At 40.5% G+C, this 24,133-nt stretch overlaps 1 protein-coding gene across 1 annotated transcript; it reads right to left on the bottom strand.

Annotated features, from left to right (window-relative positions):
• Positions 1-642: 642 nt before the first annotated feature.
• On the bottom strand, positions 643-23,819 carry LOC140202075 (scavenger receptor cysteine-rich type 1 protein M130-like). The gene is made up of 8 exons (XM_072266935.1): positions 23,735-23,819; positions 13,868-14,182; positions 12,198-12,512; positions 4,929-5,243; positions 2,985-3,302; positions 2,823-2,897; positions 2,565-2,734; positions 643-675 (listed from the first exon to the last, which is right to left on the bottom strand). The coding sequence occupies exons 1-8, from the start codon at positions 23,817-23,819 to the stop codon at positions 643-645; spliced, it is 1,626 nt and encodes a 541-aa protein (XP_072123036.1).
• Positions 23,820-24,133: the final 314 nt, after the last annotated feature.

The following is a 24,133-nucleotide window of genomic DNA, read 5'->3' as shown; positions in this document are numbered from 1 at the left end:
CATATTTTTTGTCTCCCAATTATAGTAACGAGTAAAATCGGTCATCCAATTTCATATTTATCTCTCAAAGGCGTCTGCATTCTCTCCAGGCCAAATGAAATCATGGTCTGTCAGGAAAAACACGCTTGAAGAAAAGTCAAAAAAACTTTCTTGCACAACCCTGGATTTATAACTCTTCTTTCTTCACAGTACTTCAAAACATCCCGAGACCAGCAAGCTTTGTAAAAATACTCGGTGACTTTAATGATCACCAGCAACCTGCTCGTGAAAGCGACGCTAGGTTTGAAGCACAAATATATTGGAGGGCTGATGTTATCAGGAGGAAAAAGATACCTGGAATAGCACTCATGTTTAATTTCTAACTCGTGCTTTTTCTCTGTGTCCCCATAACTCATAACTACTGCACTGCAGTTATGTAGAATAAGGTACTTTGTGAAGAAGACGACATTTTTCACCGTGCTGTGTGGAATCGGGTGAAAACAGAAGACACCTCTAAGCTCCAGATTCACCACAAATGACACCCGACCAGAAGCAGCACAAAACTGCGCATGTGGGTAATATGGGTACACCACAGACAGACACACACCATACTTGACATGAACAGGAAATTAGAGTAACTCATAGGAAGTGGAAGGGCATCTGTCAAATGTTCAATTCTTCCAGCGCCAGCGCACACTGGCAAAGAATGAAAATTTTGGAATTCATATTGGAATTGGTTCATTATTGCCACATTTACCAAGAAATTGTACATTGAAATGTGTGCCTTACATATTTTCAATACAGTGCAAATCATTGGACGGTGTGGGAGAACACAATAATACAATAATGGAATACAGAATAAAGTGTAACAGCTACAGATAAAATGCAGTAGAGTAAACTGTAGAGAACAAGATCATAACGAAGTACAATGTAGCGTCAAACGTCCACAGTGTTGTACCGGGGATTTTATTAATTGTCTTATGCAAGCGAGATAGAGCCTGGTTGTCCGTGTTTTCAGTCTTTGGTATCTTCAGTCTGATGGAGCGGACAGATGACAGAATGCCTGGGTTGGAAGGGTCTTTGATTATACTGCCTACTATATGTAGTAGTGAGAAGGTATGACAGAATCCACATAGGTGAGGCTGGTTTTGCTTATTTGATGAGCTGTGACCACACGTCTACAGTTTCTTGCAGTCCATGGTAGAGCACCTGTCAGACCAAGAACATGCATCGAGATGGGGTACTTCCTGTAGTGCTTCGGTGAAAATTGGTAAGGCTCAACGGGCATGAAAATATAATTAGGTTCCTGAGGAAATAGAGGCCTTGCTGATCTTTCTTGGCCGTGGCGTCCACATACTAGGACCAGGATACACGACTGGCGATGTTCACTCCTAGGAACCTGAAGCTCTCACTCCACATTCTCAATAATGTTAATGTAAAGAGGAAGATGCTCACTGATGGAAAGGATATTTTAAAATACACCATGTTACGTAGCTTGCTTTATCCATCCTGTAGTCTAACTCCTCGTTACTCTGATATGGCCTGCTAAGATGACATCATCTACAGACGTGTGGATGGATTTAGAGCAGAATCTAGTCAGGCAGACCTTGAATGATCAGGGAGGAGGATTGTGTCAGAGGGCATAATGTTGTGGAACATCGGTGGTTAGATTGCAGTCTGTGGATCGGGAAGTCACGGATCTAGTAGCAGAGGGAGGGATTGTCCCATAGGGTCTGAAATATGGTAGTGGGCTTGCTTGGACTTACCATACTGATAAACAAAATACATGATATATAACAGATCCATATGACTTCAATACTACTAAAACAGCAATTGCTTCCGCATTGACATATCAATGAACTAAAAACTTGCACTTTTTTCTCCAAGTCAGAGATAATATTGGTTGCAGCGCATGTTAAGAATAAATTATTAATCCTCAGCCAAGGATCAGCAATCCTTCATCAAAAGTATATGAAAATTCCCCAAGGTTTCAATAAGAACACCTTTGCAAGGCCCTTTGTGGATGGTTAATAATGAGACGATGACCCCAGTGACGAAATCCTGTCATTTCATCAAAACATTTGACTGGAGTTGGATATATAATTTATAAGAATTTTGCCACATCCAGGTTCAATTTCATAATGAAGCAATAAGGATTACAGTAAATATTTTAAACACTCAGGGGCGACCATTGTAATAGATAAACAGTAACAAAGGGATATCAGTGCTATAAACCTAGTGTAGAACTCAAATAATCAATAATGCTTTAATATCAAATACCTGAAAGGGTGGAACCAGCTGGACGACTGGACATTTCTGTAAAGACATTTATTGGACAAGTTTTAGCAACTTTGTGTTTGTTGATTTTTTTTCCAGTTGTTCTTAGCTCCTAATTCAACAAATCAGTTGAACATAACATAAACATTTGCACAAAGATACCTACCGGAACAAAAGACAAAGACATCTTCCTTATGATCGCAGTCATGTTGACCGAGTGGAGAGGAAGGACAACTGGACAGAAAAGATTCAGTTCCTTTGCATTTCACTTCATCCATCCAGATATCACCGACGCCCTGATTATTTACTTCCACCACCGTAGTCCAAAGGGCAGAGCCACAGCCCAATTGCCTGCAGACGACATCGGCATCTGCCATGTTCCAGGAATCATCACATACAGTGCCCCAGGTATTACTGGACCAAATCTCCAACCTTCCTGAACAATTGTTGTTGCCGCCAAAAAGTTGCAAAGGTAATTCTGAAAGGAATCGGAAAACATTTACATTGTGTTAATCACAACTTCAGAACTCATTTAAACTGATATTATAATTTGTAGCATAGTTCACCTGCTAACCGGGGAGTATCAGGTATATTCCGTGAATCGCAGACCATTCCACAGTAAGCCTCCGGTAATTTGGCTTCTGGTCAGGAGAGAAAAATAATGCCTATTTATGTTTAACATCTATGCTTAAAATACAAATCGTCCCATAATGGATATCTTCTGTTACCTTCACATTCAATCCCTGCATACTCCCAATCGTCACAGCTGTGTTTCCCCCACGGGTCAGCATGACACTGCCAAAGGGTTGACTCGTACGAAGAACATTTTATCTCATCCAGCAATATTGGACCTAATCCCTTTCTTTCTATCTGGTAGTTATATTTAACAGATATCATGGGTCCGCATTTCACTTGTTTACAAATCACGTTCCCAGCCTTTTCATCCAGTGTCCTGGAACAAACTGTTCCCCGCGTCCCATTGTACCGCACTTCCACCCAGCCTTCACATCGCCGACCTCCGCTCATCAGGCACATTTCTTTGTGTTCTGAAAACAAAGCAGTTAATGCAAAGGTCGTCACAATGTTTTCATACAGCAACAAACTTAAGTTGTTTTTGTAAAACAGAAAAAAAACGCAAGTGATAGATATCTGCAATACATAAAAATATAAATCACTCGAAATACATCAGGGAGGGTAACGTGTGGAAGGATAATCAAATTAGAAATAAAATAAAGAGGTATTCTACCGATTTGCGGAATGTAGTGCAGGGGAAATGTCGTCCTTTTGGCTGAATTGTATTGGATTTCACGGGAATTGCGAAGGATCATGCGCTAAATCTGGGCATTGTTTTGGTGGAAGATGAAAATCATTTCGTTTTATTTTTGTCTGAGTATGATGAGGACAGTGTGGAGAGCTGAAGGAAGTAAATTGATGGAAATAAAGGATAAAAGTCTCTTCAAAATTTTATAAGTAACGATCAATCTTTCAGCTTTTCGAAGGAATATGTCCCTCCGTGTATCAACTGTCCATTATTCAGAGTCCACCAGTCAAATTCCAAGTCGCTTTTTGATGCAACTGCTTTAGATGGGTCTATATTCTTCCCTGTGTACAGAACTCGGTCTTCAAAGTCTTAGCAAAATTCTCCTGCACTTCTTCCATTCTATCTATCTTGCAAATATTATTGTCCGTGTTTATAATTTAGTCCCCTTAGCGGCTTGATTGCTCTAATCAGCATCTGCGTTCAATTCGCAAAACTGTTACTCAGATGAGCTTTTGGTTCCTTATTAAGTAATATTTCTGATCAGTTCCTATTCGTTTCTTCCTTCCCGTCCCGTCCTCTCATTGAAAAAGTCAAATGCAACAGAAGCTTGAGAAATAATGCTTTGTCTTGTTCTAAATCTCATTTATTCTTCAAGAATCGATATCGTATTATGTCTTAGCTATTTATCTGAAAAAGAACAAGATTTTTCAGTTTGTCATTTTTTTCTTCGGTTTTCTTTCAGTAGCGCAGCCGTTAGCCTGACGCTATTTTATGGACAGACATCCGGGATCAATACTGTCGCTACCAGTAAGGAGTTCTTAAGTTCTCCTCGTAAATACTTGGTTTCCACAGGCTGCGCCAGTCTCTTTCCACATTCGAGGATGTACTTTGGAGGCTAAGTGGTCACTTACTTTGTTGGGCCTCAAAAGTATAATACAGCACTCTACATCATAAAATACACTGGCCGAGAGTAAATAGCCCAAATTCTTGCTATAAGGAATACATCAGGTAATAGAACATGTCATAAGTCGATCTGGCCGCTCTAACTATCACATTGATTAATACGTTTTCACGCTGTCAGTAAGGTTTTCATTGTACTACACATTCACCCCTCTATCTTCTTATCTCTCAAAACTTGAAGAATAAATGAGATTTAGAAGTAGATTAAAGAATTGTTTCTCAAGCTTCTGTTGCATTTGGTTTTTGATTGTCTTTCATCTTTTGCAGTCGTGACGAAGGTACTCACATCCAAAATGCTCATTATTTTAGATCCAAAATGCAGAGTGAAAATATTACACAAACAATCCATTGCCAATAATTCTACTGGGTACCATAAAATGATTCCGACATCTCAGAACGGAAGATTCATATACTGTACTGCGGCGGATCAGCACAATAGAAGTACCCTTACCAGAACACCTTACTGTCACATCTTCTTTATGGCTGCAGTCATGCTGGCCCCACGGAGCTGAAGGACATTTCCAGAGATGTGATTCATTACCTGAGCATCTCACTTCATCCAACCAAACCTCTCCAGTGCTTTGTCCACAGTAATCAACATATTTTTCTTCCAAAGCATATCCACAGCCCAGTTGCCTACAGACAACATTAGCATCAACTAGATCCCAGGAGTCATCACAGACTGTTCCCCAGGATCCGTTGTAATAAAATTCCAGTCTTCCAGCACATGCATCTTCACTTCCAGACAGCCTTAATTGCAAGTGCCCTGTTGAACAGAAATATATGAGATTATTCATTCCATTAAAAATTGAACAAATCAACTCGTTCGCATTTCTGCAACTTCTTCTGAAATACAATTTTGAAAATAATTGTGCAATGATATCACCGAAAGCATGAAGCTGAAGACGCTCACGTATAAAATCTAAGAGGAACACATAAAAAGCCCGAAAACTTCGGTATTTCATACAGCGCGTTTTTGAGTTTTATGCAAAGGTGGAAGCTCCGTCATTTGTTTATGCTGGACACAGGTTCTCGCACACCACATTCGAGAAAAAGATGGGCATGGGATTTGCTCGGTACGGTTTTCTTTGGCCAAGACATTGTATTCAAGACCATACATCAATCACGGTGTCAAGCATTGACCGCGCTGGTCTGCGGGAATTGCACATCTTTACCAGGAGATGTTCACTGTTTGTAGCCTAGTCATCTCCTCGAAGTGATTCCCTGCAGTTTGCAGGATGTGATCACCTCCTACGACAGTGGGAAGATAAGTGGACCAGATCGTAGAGAAGTCAGTATCTAACCACTGTCTCTCGAGTTGAAAGCCTCCAGCTGTCGCATTACAATAACTTTCAGGCCAACTTGTGATCCACTTGGCTTTTTTGCCAGCAATTACTAAGAAACTGATCTACATGCACTTGCACCTCACTATATAATTCAAATTCACAGTCATAACAAGTTTCGTCTAAAGCAGCTTTAAAATGGAACGATATTCTTTTGTAGATCCTGATGTGCCATTCTCTTCTGTATTTTTATACCGGCGAAGATAATTGAGCCTTTCGTTGATCGTACAGATAATATTTTGGTTTAAAATCTACTAATATACGAAAAGAATTTGGTGACATTGTCAATAAACGGAATTCACATCAAACAGCAGAGCAACAGCAACATGTGGATACTGGATGTTCCAAGGTGCATGTAAGATTGTCATAAGCCAACCTGTGGCAGACACTTCTGGAGAAAAGGATTGGGAAGTGAATGCTGCTCTTTGATGAATAGATACAACACAACTACTTTGTCTGTCACTTCCTCTGATTCATTATTTATTTGCAATGGGAACTACCTTTAACCATAATTTTCTTTCCCAACTACTAGTGCACACAATTGTGTCCACCTTCTATGAAAATCTCAAACGTTCCAGGCAGTTACATTGAAACTTCACCAAGCTGGTGTTGGAAACACTGTGCAGAATTAATCTTTATCGAAAGTGTTGTGAATATCTGTTTTAAGCGTAAAGCTTACTCTCCATCTGGTTTGTCGTCAGTTCAGTTCATATTTCGACTGGGCAATGTCAAAAGTTAACAAAACATTTAATGATCTTGTTGTTGCTTTTGTTATTTTAGTTATGATGTACCCAGATAACAATAACGCCTGTGTTTGTACGGATTATGTCACCATGAGGATGATGCCGGGACTTGAGAAACTCAGTTACAGAGAAACGTTGAATAGGTTAGGACTTTATTCCCTGGAGCGTAGAAGAATGAGGGGAGATTTGATAGAGGTATATAAAATTATGATGGGTATAGATAGAGTGAATGCAAGCAGGTTTTTTCCACTGAGGCAAGGGGAGAAAAAAAAGCAGAGGACATGGGTTAAGAGTGAGGGGGGGAAAGTTTAAAGGGAACATTAGGAGGGGCTTCTTCACACAGAGAGTGGTGGGAGTATGGAATGAGCTACCAGATGAGGTGGTAAATGCGGGTTCTTTTTTAACATTTAAGAATAAATTGGACAGATACATGGATGGGAGGTGTATGGAGGGATATGGTCCGTGTGCAGGTCAGTGGGACTAGGCAGAAAATGGTTCGGCACAGCCAAGAAGGGCCAAAAGGCCTGTTTCTATGCTGTAGTTTCTATGGTTTCTATGGTTTCGGTAAAACTATCATTTTAATAGCATTAATTCTACCTATCAATGATAATGTCATAGGCAACCATTTAGAAAGCATTTGTTTGGTGTATTCAATTCATGAAAAAAATATCTATTTATAGAAGCCCGCAGGTATGTTCCAGTTCGCCATCCATTACTTCCTCCGACTGAAGGAGAAGGAGGAGCCGGCCGAGGATCGGCGGCACGCCGTTGTCAATGAGATTCTCTGAAGATCAAGTCCAACGGCGATAATGGCGAAACTGGACCTCAGAATCAATCGGACTTTGAATAATTACATTTTCAGATACTAAGCAGAAGCATTCGATTTGTACAGAAGCATTTAATAAATTCGTCGAGTATGAGAATGATATGAATCCCAGGATGGTTTATCTAAAGTCAGTGATGAACGATCTATATTACAAGGCCTGCAATTATATTAGACTGTTTTTAGATACCATGATTCCTGCGGGAAGACGAATCTCTGATTTGTTTTCTCTATGCACAATTTGACAATAAATGCACTTTCAATCTTCAGAAATATTTATCGAACTTCAAAATTACATCACAACTCCTGTGCTCACTACATCGATTTAGGAAACCCGATGAATCCAAATCTCTCTTGAAGACCCTAGTTAACTCCAACTCCACCTTCACGAAATTACAGATCCGTATTCCCAAATCACTCTGCTTTCCTGCACTCCTCGTTGCCCTGCCGGTCACTATGTAAGTGTCCTATCATGGTTTGTTCTCCAAAATTGCAACACCTCACAGGAGCAATAAATTCCAACTGCCATTTCAGCCCATTTTTTCCAGTTACTCAAGATTCCGCAGCAAGTTCTGATAGCTTCTCTCACTTCCTCTAATTTACAACGTGTAATTTAGCAGACTGAGCTGCTAGATTATCATCCAGGTCTTTGATATAGAAGACAAACAACATCGAATCCAGCACTGATCCCTGCGGCACTGCACTAATTACAGGCCTTCAGATGGAGAGGCAACAGCCTACTGTCACACTTCAGCTTCTCTCGAGAAACCACCGTCAAATCCAGTTTGCGACCTCATTGTAAATGTGAAGCGATCAACTATCTTGACAAACTCTCACGAGGATTTTGCCAAAAGCCTTGCTAAAGTCCATGTAGACAAGGTTCTCTGTCTTTCCTGCATCAACATTCCTGCTAACTACGTGTAAATAGTATAAGCTGCTACACAAAATGAAACTCTTTTTCTTAATATCTTAACAATTGTTTCTTCAAAGTCCGACTCAGCCCCGGTTTCGGTGTTGTCGTTATTGCTCTTGGACTTGTTCTGCGTGGAATTGCATCGGCATCACCCGGCATACATCCTTGCCCTGCTTCTCCTTCTCCTTCAGGTGGATGCATTACTGAATGGCCAACTGGATAAGGTCAACGGGCATATGACCCGTCCCTCCCATGCCGTAAACCAGCAACAGGTCGGTGAGGCCGGGCACGATCTCGATATGCATCCTGTCTCATGGGCAGCGACGGATCCTGTCAGACAGGAGATGAGGAAAGACCAATGTGATTTGCACGAAGCGATGTTGCCTCTCTCTCATCTGACCCTGCTTATTCAAATATTTATATATCCGGTTCCTTGTAAAGCCTTCTAGTAATGTACACACGACTTAAGTCAGCCTCAACAGCGTATAATTTGCCGATTTATTCTCATAACTTCCCTTAAACAACGGATCAACACTGGATATTATTGACTATCGTCATGCCTTCAGTCCAGTTGCGTATAATTAGCATTTTCAATGCTATTGTTCATTTGGAGTGCACGGCCACTTCGCTGGTGATGTCTGTTATCTGCCAAGTAGGGGACCGTGCACAATCCTGATTTGATGGAGACAGACGTGCGAGTACGGAGGAACATCTGGAAAACTTCTCAAATGCCCGCTTCGCTGCCGCTGCCACTGTGTGGTAACCGGAATCTCCGGAGCTGAAGGTCCCGAAATCCTCGGTTTTGCATGTTCCAGCGGCCGGGGTGAGGTCGAAGGCGCTCGGCAGAGGATGTCGCTCGGGAGGCTGGTCGGAAGCTCGAAGTTTTCGGACGGATGGACTCAGTTTCGGCTGTGTTCGGCTGCTTCCAAAGCACCGGCAAGTTGACGGCGCCTGGAGGTTTATGGCAGGGAGTTTCTCCCTTTTGCCGCCGCTATCGGGGACTCGGGAGTCGATGGACTCGGGGACTTTTGAGACTTTATTTACCGTGCCCATGGTTTGTTCTGCATCAAATTCTGGTATTTCTTTGCACTGCTGTAACTATATGTTATAATTATGTGGTTCTATCAGTGTTAGTCTTTGGTTTGATCTGTTTTCTGTGATATTACTCCGGAGAAACATTGTATCATTTCTTAATGCATGTATGCATTTCTAAATGACAATAAAAGAGCACTGAGTGTTCTAATAATCTAAAAATTAGTTTCCTTTCTACATCGTTAATTGGTAAAATACTGTATCTCTGAGCAAGACAAGTATCAATAACAAAGTTGCATTCATCAATAAGTCTGCACTAACATAAAAAGCCAGTTAAACGCCAACTAACGAATTATAACGATGTTAATGTTTTTTCAATATATATTTCGGGTTGTTCCTTCATCACCTCCCGTCTAATGCACGAAAATAACACTGCTCTTGCGAGGATGCGCTGTACAACTTTTGGTAGTTGTTCAAGAAAAAAGACTGCATTTGGCAGCTGATTTTTCCTGCCAAATTAACATTCGTTCATAGATCACATTTCTGAAAATACATTTTTAGATTCAGCACATTTATGTCGGGAAGTGTATGGTTTCTGTTTTTTGGTGGAAGAAATGATAGGGTTGACGACTTTCCAAGTGGAGAGCATATACAAAGAAGTGAGGTGTAAAGGGACTTGGGAGTACATGAAGGATTCTCTGAAGGTTAATCTGAAGGTTGAGTTTGTGATGGGAAAAGCAAATGCAGTGTTAGCATTCATTTGAAGAGAACAAGAATATCAAAGAAAAGAAGTAATTTACAATCTTTCTAAAGCACTGGTGAGACCACACTTGGTGCATTGTGAGCAGAATTGGGCCCTTATCTTAGAAAGGATGTGAGGAAACTGGAGAAGGTACAAGGACTTATATTAAAATTAATCCAGGATCGAATGGCTTGTCATAAGTAATAAGTTTGATGGCTCTGGGCCTCTATTCACTAGAATTCAGAAAACTGAGTGGGTACCTCATTGAAACATCGAATGCTGAAAGACCATTAGAGAGTGAATGTGGAGAGGATGTTTCCTGCGGTGGGAAAGTCTAAGACCAGAGGGTACAGTCTCAGAATAGATTGGCGTCATTTTACAACGGAGGTGAGGAGGGGTTGATTTGACTACAGAGTGGTGAACCTGTGGAATTGATTGCCACAGCCAGCTGTACGTGGAGATCAAGTATATGTATTTATGTATATTTAAGGTGCAAGTTGATAGATTCTTGATGGGTCAAGTCATGAAGGAATACGGGGAGAAGGCAGGAGATTGGGGCTCAGAGGAAAATTGGATCAGCCGTGAGAAATTGCGGAGCAGACTCGAAGGGCCAAGTGGCCTAAATCTGCTCCTATATCTTATCGTCTATATGTCTTATGGTATCCCAGTTAACTTCATTTTCATTGAAATAATAACACTGCATTCATCGATAATCAAGCCTCCAATCACATTCTGTGGACTACATCAAAACTGGACTTTCAGAGACACCTTCAAAATTAATCGCTTAAATCATTTTGTTTCAGGATGAATACGAGAATATGAATGCGCCACAACATTACCACTGACACACGCTGACGCAAAAATAAAATAGTGCATGCCATTTTCTTTTGCGCACACAGACACAAATAATCAAACCTCACCTGAGTAATAAGCATGCTGATACATTGACAACTATTCAATAAACAGTGATCATGTTTGGCGTCGCGTTTGACTCTTTCTTTGATAATCTAATTCCTAATATTTCAAATCACAACTAACTTCTGCCTCACAGTACCACCGCATATGTTTGCTCTTTGCTTGGGTCATCGGATTCGAAACGCCCTTCTTATATTTAGCCTGATTTCAGTATCTGAAAATTCTTTCCTTTGCCTCATGTCATGCAACTTTTACATTAAACATCCCCCTTTCCTTAGTCTGGAATAGGGAACACTTCCTAGTACAGCTAAGCAATCAGAGATTTGCGGTGTTTCAGTATTTAAAATGTTAGCCACATATTGACATGTTCCAATGAACTTCAACGTAGATTGCCCTGACTCGGATAGCTCAGCAGTGTTAATTTGAAGCTAAAGATAAATCATCAGTAGTACTCCAAAGTTGAAAATATTTCATTCCTCCAATCAACTCCTTGCAATCTCTCCCTCACAGAATGTCTCGCTTGCTCAAATGCTCAACTTCCTCCTTCAATTTTAATGTGCCTTTCCTATCATTCTTGGCTTCACATAAGAAGAGGTTGCATGAAAGCTACGCGACAGGCAAAACTTCTTAGAAGTATATATGCAGTGATTTTAGTCGTGTGAAGTTAGTAGAAATTCTATTGCAAAGCCTGATTAGGGTCAAGGGAACGCATAAAAAAAAATCCGACATTTCGTCGCACTGCAGTCACCCTCGTTTGGCACACAACCCAATGTGAACGAATGCGTAAAATCGTATACGCAGCGTCTAAATCTGACGTCTCCAGTGAAGCAGGTTAAATACATACTGACTGCTTAAAATTTGCATTATCTGGCCGGAAAGACGTGGCTTTCCTCTGTATTACGATTTTCATTCAACTGCCCTAGTTGTGCAGGCTGGTAGGTTAATTGCCCTTTGTAAATTCCCTGTATTCTCCAGAGAAGTTTTAGACTCTATCGGGCGGGGCCGCGGACAGAGTTCTGTGTATCAGTTGGGGGAAGTGGTGCAGTATAATATGCACTTCCTTCAACAGGGGAGTTGACTGTCTGCGCCGACATTGTCAGGTGGCCAGATACCTCTCTGCATGTGTCAATTGCTCTGAATTTCTCAATGTATTATTAATAGTCACAGCTGTTTATAAACTCCGATTGCCAGAAATGTCATAATATTCACCTGAACAAAGGACACCGACGCCCGTAATGTCAGAGGAAGACCGATTCAACATGGTTGTTCTGCAACTGCCGAGATGCGACTCACTTCCTTCACATTGAACTTCGGTCACCCACACGGGCCGTTCATTCTCTGGGTACCGTGAAGAGTTGTAGGTGGATGTCGCAGAGCCGCAACGCAGTTGTCTACAAACAACGTTAGCTTCATTGATGCTCCAGTAGTTATCCTGCATTCTACGCCAGGTACCATTATCGTAGAACTCCACTCGGCCATCGCAGCGGCTTCCCCCGTCGTTCAGTCTCAAAGACCACAATTCATCTGCAATATCAAAAAAGGGTAAAACACATACCAAGCCAAAGTATTTCATATATTTCAGCTAATAAATGCGAAGTTTTCTTTACACACTAATTTTCCACGTGTTACACAGGAAGGGAAAATATCAGTAAACTTCATCGGTCCACTTAAGAGCAATAAAAACTGTTTGTGTACTTCATCTCAGAAAATTAGACTGGAAACGTAAGTCAGAGAGGTTACCCTTTGAATGTACTGATAACTACAGTAGGGATGGCGTATTTTGATACCTGACTAACGGGTCTTCCGGAAATATCTTTATTTTGTACCTTAATAACCATCGGAAAAACGCTTTGCAACTCCTCCCCACTGTGAGGATGAAAAATACACATAGAAAGGAAAAAAAAAATCCTCGGCATTTCTCTTTGGAGAGAAGCAGAATAAGTTGTGATTTGATAGAGGTATATAAGGTGATAAGACTGTTATATACATTGGATAGATGAAGACTTTTCCCAAGGGTCTAAAAGAACAGGCATAATATTCAGCTGTTAGAAGGAAAGTGTGGGGGGCGCGCGTATCAAATTTACGCTCTTTACACAGAGAGTGAAGTGAGCGTGGGACGACCTGCTGCTAGATCTGATAGAGGCCGATACAATAGGGCCATTTAAGAAACTTTTAAAAAGGCACATGGATGATGGAAAAAGATGTAGGATTACGTAGTAGGAAAAAAATTAGATTCATCTCAGAATAGGTTAGAATGTCGGCACAAAGATTGGTCGTTGGTTGTTGGTTTTATCGAGAAGGCAGGCGTATGGGGTTTAATGGGATCCGGCATCAGCCATGGCGGAATGGCGGAGCAGACTCAATGGTCTGAAAAGCCTAATTCTGCTCCGATGTCTTAGGCTCATATGATCTAAACATCGTGGACCGAAGGGAGTGTGCTGCCTTCAAATGTTTAAATTCTATGTAACAATACTGAATTGCACGTAATCGAATTCACTTCATATTGATTCTCAGCAACCTGTCAATAAACCCTATAATGCCAGTACTCTCTGTGTAAATATTATATCTCCATTACATCGTGCCAAAAGCTACCATCCAGCTACATCAATTGACATCATCCTCTGTCCTTGCATAGCATTATTCTCCAAAATTCCGAGTTATCTACTCCATGCTCAAGTTCGATCTATCATTAATGTCACGGAAATTGTATCATGGCCTATCGTTGGGAAAGGGAGGAACGACACTATCTTCTTCGAAATCACAGCAGTGCATGGGCGCCACTAAACTGCTGATTCGATCAATTGGTTAAAACGTCGCAGTTATGATTATACTACGACCAAAGACAAGCTTGTTTCAACCGTACATTTTTTGTGACTCACCAGTGCAGATGAGACCGGCTTCAATGCCACGTGAACAGCTAACCTGAGCCCAGGCTGAGACTGGACAATCAGCTATTTTAGACTCGTTCCCCAGACAATCGTAATTATCCTTCCACATCAACACATTTCCTTCGCCAAAGTAAGAACTTTTGCTAGATGCATTGACTGCACCGCACTGTAGCTGCTCGCAGACCACGGCCGCATCTTCCAGGCTGAAGTATTCATCACAAATCGTCCCCCACTTGTCTCCGTGCAGGACTTCCACACGACCAGAGCATCTGTTCTCTCCATCAACCAGTCGTGGTCCATGTTTCCCTGTATTAGTTATAATTGATAACAAATAATTATTCTCAATAACAAAACAGAAGAAGCTAATAAAACTGCGAAACGGTTTCTTGTTTCATCTTTTACGCGATTGGACAGCTTTCTAATTCTGTCTGTGAAGCATGAGTTCACGAAAAGTAATACAGTCTATAGTACACTGCAGCCTTGCTCTTTAACTGTTTGGATCGCGATCATCTGTTTCCAATTCATGATTCTTATTGTTCCCACAGTTTACTTTAAACCCATCTGGACTCTGGTACACTTGAAGTTTTTGAAGACGACCATTGCTTCAAGCATGAGGCCACACACGTGACAAACATAAGGCGATGCCAGTGAGAAGAACAGCTCTTTATTTACATTTTTATACGTACACTTCAACTAAGTATTGGTCCCTAATTTCAAGATCTTTGAATACCCATTCCGTTCACATTGCCACACTACAAAAGGGAGTGGATACATCCCAGGCCAACATGGTTAAAGCACTCCCCGCTACTGAGCACATCTACGTGGACACTGCCGCAGGAAAGCAGCAGGCTTCAGCAAGGAGATGCAGAGGAGACACAGAATCAAGACCAACAGGTTCAGGTACAGTTATTACCTCTGAATCATCGGGCTTTTGAAACAAAGTGAATCACGTCACTTAACTTCACTCACCCAATTACTGAACTGTTCCCACAACATACGGATTCACTTTCAATGACTCTTCCTCTCATGTTCTCGATATTTTTTGCTTATTTATTATTATTTTTCTCAGCTCATTCTGCTGAAACCTGAGACAAGCGCACTCATTTTACAATTGCTAGGAACTTTAGGACTATCCCAGTCATGCTTAATATTGTGTCTTTCTGGAGATTTACATAAATATTGCTTTGTGGGTCTATTTGCTTAATGCTATTGTGTAATGAACTTGGGATGATAACAATTTTTGTTATTACTGTTGGGACAATGTATATCTTGTCCATGTTCCATCGTATTTCGATTTCCTCTTTTAATTAAGCATATTTCTGCTGTGTTCCGTTTAATGGCTTCTGGATGTGATGTGTTTGGAATGGCTCTATCTATTCAGTAATTTGTTCTTGCATGTTTCCCTTGTAATATTATATCCGGGCGATTATGGAATGTAATATCTGCAATACAGTATAGCTCGCAATATAATATTTTCAATCTGTGCCTCTAAAACTGGATAAAACTTTTATTTATGATAAAGTATGTAGTTTATAGCAAGATTTTCTGTAAATGATATTTGCCATTTGATTGTGCCTGTGTAAGTAATCGGGCTGATTTAAACTGCTGCTGCATCCTGCAATATCTGGATTATTTCTGGTTTCTCTGGAAATGTTCTGCATTTATAATCTTGAATTTATTGTTCTTTTATTAAGTATTTTGATTTGTTGTTATGTTTTCTGTCTTGTATCTCCACAAGGAACGGCCCCTTTTCCAGAAGGAGATCTCCAACTCCAAGTGAGGATTTCGATACTTCCTTGTAAACATATAGTCTGCTCAAATCGTGTGGATATATCCAATGGAGGGTTATATTCTTCCACTGGTTAGCTTTCTCTTCAATAGTGATACTTTATTCATATTTCTGGTTGTGTTTTTATTTAAGTTTAGTGTTGTATGCAGCATCTCAGAATTTCATGTGCTCGAGTGGACGCTTGAATTCTGTTTTCATCGATGAAAATGTATCCGCAGAAGTTTTATCTGAATGCTGTGTATTTTTTAATGTCTGTTATTCCTCTTCCACCTTTTATTCCAGGTTGTGTTAATCTCCATGCGCTCGAGTGTGCATTGGTTTGTTTTTCCAATATTCAACATCTTCGTCCTTATTTTTCATTGTACATTTTCCAGAACAGTTTCATACCAAGATACTATGCTAAAAGAACACAAATATATAGGTGTAGCAAAAGTGTTTATTGCCTTTGATATATATTTACTGTTGAGCTCTGTTTTGAAGATTTTCTTAAGCTTTGAACTAAATTATGTTGATCGTTCTCACCTTTATGGAACTGTGATCTGTTTCACTAGCTCTATCGCACCTTTATTTGTGTTCAATGTTCTGTACCTATATCGCCCAAAGTTCATGTTAATCTCTTCAGAAAATAGATCTACTTTTGAATGAATTGTTTTAGCTTTACTCATGAAAGAGCATATAGCCCATTTAGCATATAATTTCAAATTGTCCATGTAGAAGTATGTATATTATCACTTTCTTTTTCTCAGCTAACATGGTAAAACTTGAGTTGTGGGCATGGCTGGGATCTTTTGGATTATTCTGGTGTTGTTTCATAATTTAACCTTCTGAAGTTTTGCTTAGATGCTGTTGTGTAGGTCGAATTGTTTAATGCTATTGTGTAGTGACATTGGGATAATAACAGTCGTAGATATTATTACTGGGACAATGTATACCTTGGTCATGTTCCATAGTCTTTCCATTTCCTCTTCTAATTCAGCATATTTCTGGTGATTTTCCTTCACTGAGTTTTATATGCTGTGTGTGGTTGGAATGACAACATCGATTAACTGAGTATTGTCTTGCTTGCTGATCCTGAATTTTTATAGTCGGATGGTCATTATTGATTATCCTCTCTATAATGATGGGCCTGTTGTAATGTAATTTGCTGTAACACAGGATCAGGTTTGTAATTATAGTAAGTTACGGTCTATTTATGAGTTTGCATATTAAGTTATGATTTGATGACTTTGGTGAATGATGTTTGCCACTTGATTATGCCTGAGTAAATAATCAGATTGTTAAGCTGCAGCAGGATCCTGTTATGGGTTGGATTGTTTCTATTTTCTCTTGCCACATTCTGCATTGACCGCCTTGAATTTGTTGGTCTTTTATATTGCATTTCTGATGTGTTTGTGTGTGTGTGTGTGTGTGTGTGTGCGTCTGTGTGTGTATGTGTGTGTGTGTTAACCACCTTGTCCTCTGTTGCCACAGTGAAACCATCTGTTTCTAGGAAGAGGTCTCCAACTCGGAGAGCTCTTCTCAACTGGGATCAGGGTTCAACATTTCTTTGTCGATGTTAGCCTCCTCAGAGATATTGTGATACTGCGCGGACTGGGCCTTTTCGGCCCCTCGATGTGCACCGGCCAGTGTGTTTGTTACCCTGGATTTCCGGCATCTGTAGATTTTCTCTTATTCACAATCTGTTCCTGGCCTAATCTTGACCAATTCACGATGATCAATGAACCGACAAACTGGTGTATGTTTGGGCTGTGGGAGGAAAGGAGAGCACCCGGAGGAAACCCGAGCACCCGGAGGAAACCCATGCGGTCAGGGAGAGCACTTACATACTCCTTTCCGGTTGCAGCGGGAATTGAACAATAGTCATCTGTACTGTAAATAAGTATGCTACCCTTTACGCTACCATGTTGACAGTATCCCGGGGGTGTACTCCATGGAGGGTAATGTTCTTCTATTCGATAACTGTAGCTTCTACAGTGATAATTTTATTTCATTTTTTCTGGGATGTACTTGCATTTCAGTTTAGTTACGTGTGCTTCTTATCGCAATTGCATATGCTCGCATAGAGTGCTGAATCTTGTTTACATTGATGAAAATACATCTTTAGAAACTTTATCTGACTGTTGTGTATTTTTATGTCTAATGTTCGTCTTCCTCCTTCTATCCTGAGTGGTGTTAATTGGAATGTGTCGTATTGTACTGTCTGTATCACTGGGTTGTAATGGTGTCATATATGTACTTTGGTAATAAAATGAATGAGAGCTTTGAACTTTGAACGTTCAGGTTCATGTAATCTCCAAGCCTTCAATAGTCCTCTTAACTTCCATCTCTGTAACCATGATTGTGGTCGGTGACAGTGAAGGTGGTTCTCAGGAATTGACCACTGCAGTACTCCGCATGACAATGATTATCAATCTTAGAATGAATTAGAATCTGAAATAAATTTAATTGCATTCCCTGCCGCAGCATTGATAAAAGGCAACGGGTTTTCCTATTAAATCGCTTTCACTCAGAAGTGTCACAAAGTCTTCTGGTTTCTGTCTGTTGATGGCGATTTATCAGACTTTTGGGTCAGCAGTTTTCTTCCAACTATTATTTTGTTCTTTCATTTTGTCATTATTACTTGATTTCATTTCTATAATGTTCTTTGAAGATATTTGGTTTCTGTTTCCTGCTACAATTTCCAAAGCAAAGCAATGTTTCAACATATTTCTAATTTTTTGATTTTGTGTTCCAGTTGTGGTTTTCTTTCTGTCATTTATATTAGTGCGGCAGGATTAACATTCTTTTCCCACAAATCAATCGAATCACAGCAGACTTTTGCGCATTTAACATCATGTATTTTACTTGTATCCATTTCTATACATTTCCGTACAGTAATATCGTACACCATCTAGCCTGAAGATAATAGTAGCTGATTTGAATTGGTTGGCCTTATTTCTTCAGTCGTCCAACCATGCTTCCTTTTTTAGCAGCCCAATCTCTTGTGATTCATGGTAAATGGTAGGGCATTGAAGAATGCTGTAGAACAGAAGGATCTAGGAATAATGGTGCATAGTTCCCTGAAGGTGGAATCGCATGTGGATAGGGCAGTGAACAAAACTTTTGGTATGTTGGCCTTTATAAATCATAGCATTGAGTACAGGAGTTGGGATGTAATGTTGCAATTGTACAAGGCATTGGTAAGGCCAAATTTGGAGTATTGTGTACGGTTCTGGTCACCGAATTATAGGAAAGATGTCAATAAAGTTGAGAGATACAGAGGAGATTTACGAGAATGTTGCCTGGGTTTCATCTCCTAAGTTGTAGAGAAAGGTTGAACAAGTTGGGCCTTTATTCTTTGCAGCATAGAAGGTTGAGGGGGAACTTGATAGCGGTGTTTAAAATTATGAGTGGGATAGATAGAGTTGACGTGGACAGGCTTTTTCCATTGTCAGTGGGGGAGGTTCAAACAAGAGGACATGAGTTGTGAGTTAAAGGGCAAAAGTCTGGGGGTAACATGAGGGGGAACTTCTTTACTCAGAGAGTGGTAGCTGTGTGGAACAAGCTTCCAGCAGAAGTGGTTGAGGCAAGTTCGATGTTGTCATTTAAATTTAAATTGGATAGATACATGGACAGGAAAGAAATGGAGGGATATGGGCTGAGTGCAGGTCGGTGGGACTAGGTGAGAGTAAGAATTCGGCACGGACTAGAAGGGCCGAGATAGGCTGTTTCCGTGTTGTAATTGTGATATGGTTATATGGTTATATGATTCAGGAAAATCTGTCTTTCAAGGCCGAACAAATTTGTTAATGTACCAACTCTTATTGACCGTCCTGTTCAACTGTTTGAGGAGCTTAATGTTCTTTCTTTCTTACTTCTCTTATAATACTTGTACATCTGTGCACCTGTTATGATACAGTGATACAGTAATTTCCTTTGGGATCAGTAAAGTATCTATCTATATATTTACTGTCTGTCGAATTTAAGAGCATATTCGTCAGGTTTAGATGAATGATTCTTGTTTTAGCCCATCGAAGTTTCCAAATAGAGACATTTTTCAATTCCTCCTTCAGTCCCCCACATTAAAATCAATCATTAATGCTGACCAATACGAAATTCTTAAGGCTCCGCACCCCCAAAATGTCGGTTAATATTGCTGCACTTTTAAGCCCTAAACAGGAAGAACTGTTGAGAACTGACTATTCATTTCCAAGTGCCACCAAAGTTTACCATTGATTTACTCTGAATCCTGGTACTCACCGGAACAGATCAGAATGAGATCATTCATGTGGTTGCAATTATGCCTAGTTGAAGATACTGGACAGTCCGAAAGGGTCGATTCATTGCCCTGACATTCAACGCTCTGTGAATGTTCACTTCCCTCTTCAACACGGGTTCCAGTCAACACAGAAACAGCAACTCCGCATTGAAGCTGACTGCAGACAACATTGGCATCTTCCATATCCCAGTGCGGGACACAAGCCCTTTCCCAGGTTTTAACAAACTGCACTTCCAGTCTTCCCGAACATTCGTCAGATCCGGACACCAATCGTGGAGCTCTGTGATCTGGAAAAAAAAATAAGATGTAAAGCGCAGTTGTCATAATGACTATTTGATATCAGATAATTTTACGTTCCAAGATCGTCGGGATTCAAATTTGGTCACAGACAGTTAGCATGTTTTCCCTCCTCCCTCGTGCACCCTACTTACTGAGTGCTGGTGGATTCATTTTGGCACCAGACCGAACAGTTTTCCCTCACATATTGCAAGTTAATGCTGCATGTGCCCAACGCACTCTCTGCAGTCCGGATCGAGAATATTCTGCAATACGATTTAAACGACCTCTGTATCACAAGTGCATGCTGTCGGTTTGTCCTATCAACAACTTCACTGATTTTCACATCAGGATATCAGTACTTCTCAGAAAGCATCATAGGACAGTCATAATAATGACAATTATATCACCGTGTAGTCAATTCCAATTGAGTTCAGATTATTTCAGATTCTGAATTCATAGGAATTCAAGTTTCATCTCATACAGATGACATGCTTTCCTTCCTCCCTTATGCACCGCAATTATTTGGTACTGGTAGATTAATTTCGGCACCACACCGATCGGATTTTACTGATATTTCACAAGCTGATGCTGTGTCTCACAAATCAATCGCCACAGTCATGAGAGGAATTATTCTAGTTTCCGAGCTGAACAATCTTTCTGTCAAAAGTGCATTCAGCCGGTTTGCCCACTTGTCAACTTTACTGACTTTTACATCAGGATATCAGCATACCGTCAGCAGCCTCAATTCTCTTTTTTTCCAAATTAATTGGGGACAGGTAATGATCCTTAAATAAACCAGTTCCCCTGCTTTACATCGGTTCCTCTGCTATCCCATGACTGGAGTCCCTGCAAGAATGAATATGAATGTACTTCATTAATGCTCAATGAAGCCATTTCCCACGATTAACCCTGCTCTGTAATATGAGGAAAATGTTCCCTGTCTTGCTGAACTTATTAATATCCTATTTCTACAGCTATTATTTTCTTTTAACCACTATAACATAACATCTCCATAATCTTTGCTAAAAGTAGTCCCATCTTGTCCATATTTCTTATAACTCGAACTGTCTAGTCCGATCAAAATCCCTCTGATTTTTCTCTGCACCCTCTCCAGCATAAGACCGTCTTTTCAGTAGCGTAGAGATCAGAACCGCACAAAGCAATAAACGTGCATTCGGACCGACATCGCGTACATCAGTAATCTGACGACCCACAAAGTGCTCACATCCCCGGCCGATAAGAGAAAGTATGCCAGATGGCTTCCTCACAACCCCATTTGTGTTGTCACTTTCACAGAATCAATTGCTTGTTCTCTCTATTGATTAACACCTCTCAAGATCTACTAATTCACTATGCATGTCTTACGCAGGTTTAAATTCTAAAAAATATATCACTTTGTGCCTATCTGAGTTAAGCTTGAACTACCAGTCCCGTGCACACCTTTCCATCTGATCCAGATCGTGATGTACCGAAGGACAAATTTCTTAACAATGCACCATGCCAGCAATTTTGATGCCATCCACAAACTTCTATGTCGTTCCACCTGGATCGTTATACAAGTATTTAATACACTGTAATAATAAAATACTGTTTTTTCCGTTCTCAAAACTGAATGAACAACCCTCCATCACCACCCTCTCTGTCCTATCACCAATAAGTGTTTATATACAAATACTATTTCACTCTTTAACCTCTTGGTCCAACTGCCATGCGGGTCCTCGTCAAAGACTTAAGTTATATCTATGGGGAAAGTATTTTCTGCCTTGCACTCGTCAATCGGCTTGATTAGCTTTCCAAGAAGAAAAAAAAAAGCTCGAGCAAATTCATGGTACACAGTTTCCCCCTAGACAAAGCCAGTCTGGTTATTCCAAATGCAGAGCGTTATCATCTCAGAATACTTTCTTGGAAACGTTCATTTCACTGGAGACAGAATCATCAGCACTAATACCCTTGGCTTATTCCTGAATCCTTCGTAATAACCAGACATTATTCGCCAGCCTGCAATCTTCTGCTGCCTCACATACGACCGACAAATTTACACAAGTATTTGTAGTTTCTTCACGTTACCCACAATGAGCAAGGATAGCATTCAAAAACTTACAAAACATGTTTTTTTAACAATGCGCTAGATCAGGGTGGTGGAAAATCATCTTCCTTGGCAGCGACGCGGGCTATTAATGCAGTAAAGCAGAAATGCTGTTGGATTCCAACCTTTAAGAAGACAGCTCACCTGAAGGAGATATGAACATTGAAACATTGCAGATGTCCTTCACTCTCTGTCAGGGCAACTTTATCCCCATATCCATTTTCACTAAATTACTTGTTTTTAAAGTTCTTGACTGATTTCGGAAAATCTAACCATCTTTCCCTCACATTTCTGCACAAATCTATCAGGTCGCATGTCAGCCTTGTTCATTTTGTCAAAAACGAATTCAGTCTATCCAGTCTTTTCTCCATAAATAAAATCCTCTGTTTCAAGAAAACTCCCTGTTCATCTCTTTGGCGACTCCTCAAGCAAAATCATTTCCAATGTTTCTTATAAAATGGCTGCAAAGCTACAGTTAGTGTTCCAAGTGAAGCTTAAATAGTGTTTTACAAAGTTTTATCATGATGACCCAACTGCTTTATGCTTTATTTTGACCTCTGATAGTAAAGATGCTATATGATCTCTGTTGGCGCATGGTCAAGTGGATAAGGCGTTCGCCTAGTGATCTGAAGGTCGCTAGTTCGAGCCTTGGCTGACGCAGCCTGTTGTGTCCTTGAGCAAGGCACTTAACCACACATTGTTCTGCGACAATACCGATACCAAGTTGTTTGGGTCCTATTGCTCTTCCCTTGGACAACATCGGAGATATGGAGAGGGGAGAATTGCAGGATGGGAATCTGCTGGTCTTCCATAAAACCTTGCTCAGGCCTGCGCCCTGGAAACCTTCCAAGGCACAAATCCATGGTATCACGAGACTAATGGATGCTTATAAAGTATATGATCTCCGATATCCTCTGTAGCCACATTTTTTTGATCAATGAAGCTATGAACCACAAGATCTTTCTATTTATCAAAATTCTTCAACATTCTTTCTTCCCTTCCTCCTTACTGTATCCCATGTCCTCGCTTGCTATAGTAAGTTGCATTCCCTCAAACTCATCGAGATAAATCTGCCAATATTCCACGCATTATTCAATTTGATCTATGTATGGCCGCAGCTTAAGATAATATCCTTGTGCCTATCCCTATGTTTCGTATCTTCTACTTCTTTAAAACCTGTGTGGACAACCATGTGCCATCGAGAACATACAGTACATACCCGAATCAAATGCTAGGAGGTTGTAGACAACTGATAGCTAGATTAATGGCATTTAAAAGACAAAAAAAGACCAGGTTTGATTTAGAGAGGGCTATCTCACTTATTGGCTCTTCACGTTACCTTGGTGCACTTGGAAAATACCAACAGTTATATCAGAATGCTGTTAATTGACCATGGTTCAGTGCTTAAAACAAACGTTCCAACTGTTCTGATCGAACGTTCCATACCTGGGCCTTTTGTACCATCCTCTGCAACTGGATTCTTGATTTCCTCGCCGGAAAAGCACAGCCTGCGCTGATCGGAAAAAAACATCTCCACCGCGCTGATTATCAACACTGATGCACCTCAAGGATGTGAGCTTCGCCCACTGCATTACCCTCTCTAAACCCATGCCTGTGCGTTTAGGCACAGTTCAAATCCCATCTGTAAATTCGCTGATGATATAATTATTGTTGGCAAAATTTTAGATGGGAATGAAAAGGCGCACAGAACGAGATATAGAAGCATAGAGACAAGGAAACATACAAAACCTACAGTACAAGACAGGCCCTTCAGCCCACAAAGTTGTGCTGAACATGTCCCTACCTTAGAAATTGCTAGGCTTACCTATAGCCCTCTATTTTTTT

The sequence above is a fragment of the Mobula birostris genome, chromosome 8 (assembly GCF_030028105.1).
Source record: "Mobula birostris isolate sMobBir1 chromosome 8, sMobBir1.hap1, whole genome shotgun sequence".
NCBI lineage: Eukaryota > Metazoa > Chordata > Chondrichthyes > Myliobatiformes > Myliobatidae > Mobula > Mobula birostris.
This window is presented reverse-complemented; position numbering and strand designations above follow the sequence as displayed.

Coding starts and splice junctions, on each gene's coding strand:
- LOC140202075 (XM_072266935.1), bottom strand. CDS start 23,819: ATGTTTTTTTCCGATCAGCGCAGGCTGTGCTTTTCCGGCGAGGAAATC. Junction 2,898..2,984: donor TGCAGGGATTGAATGTGAAG/GTAACAGAAGAT, acceptor TCTCCTGACCAG/AAGCCAAATTACCGGAGGCT. Junction 676..2,564: donor TTTGGACTACGGTGGTGGAA/GTAAATAATCAG, acceptor ATTCTTTGCCAG/TGTGCGCTGGCGCTGGAAGA.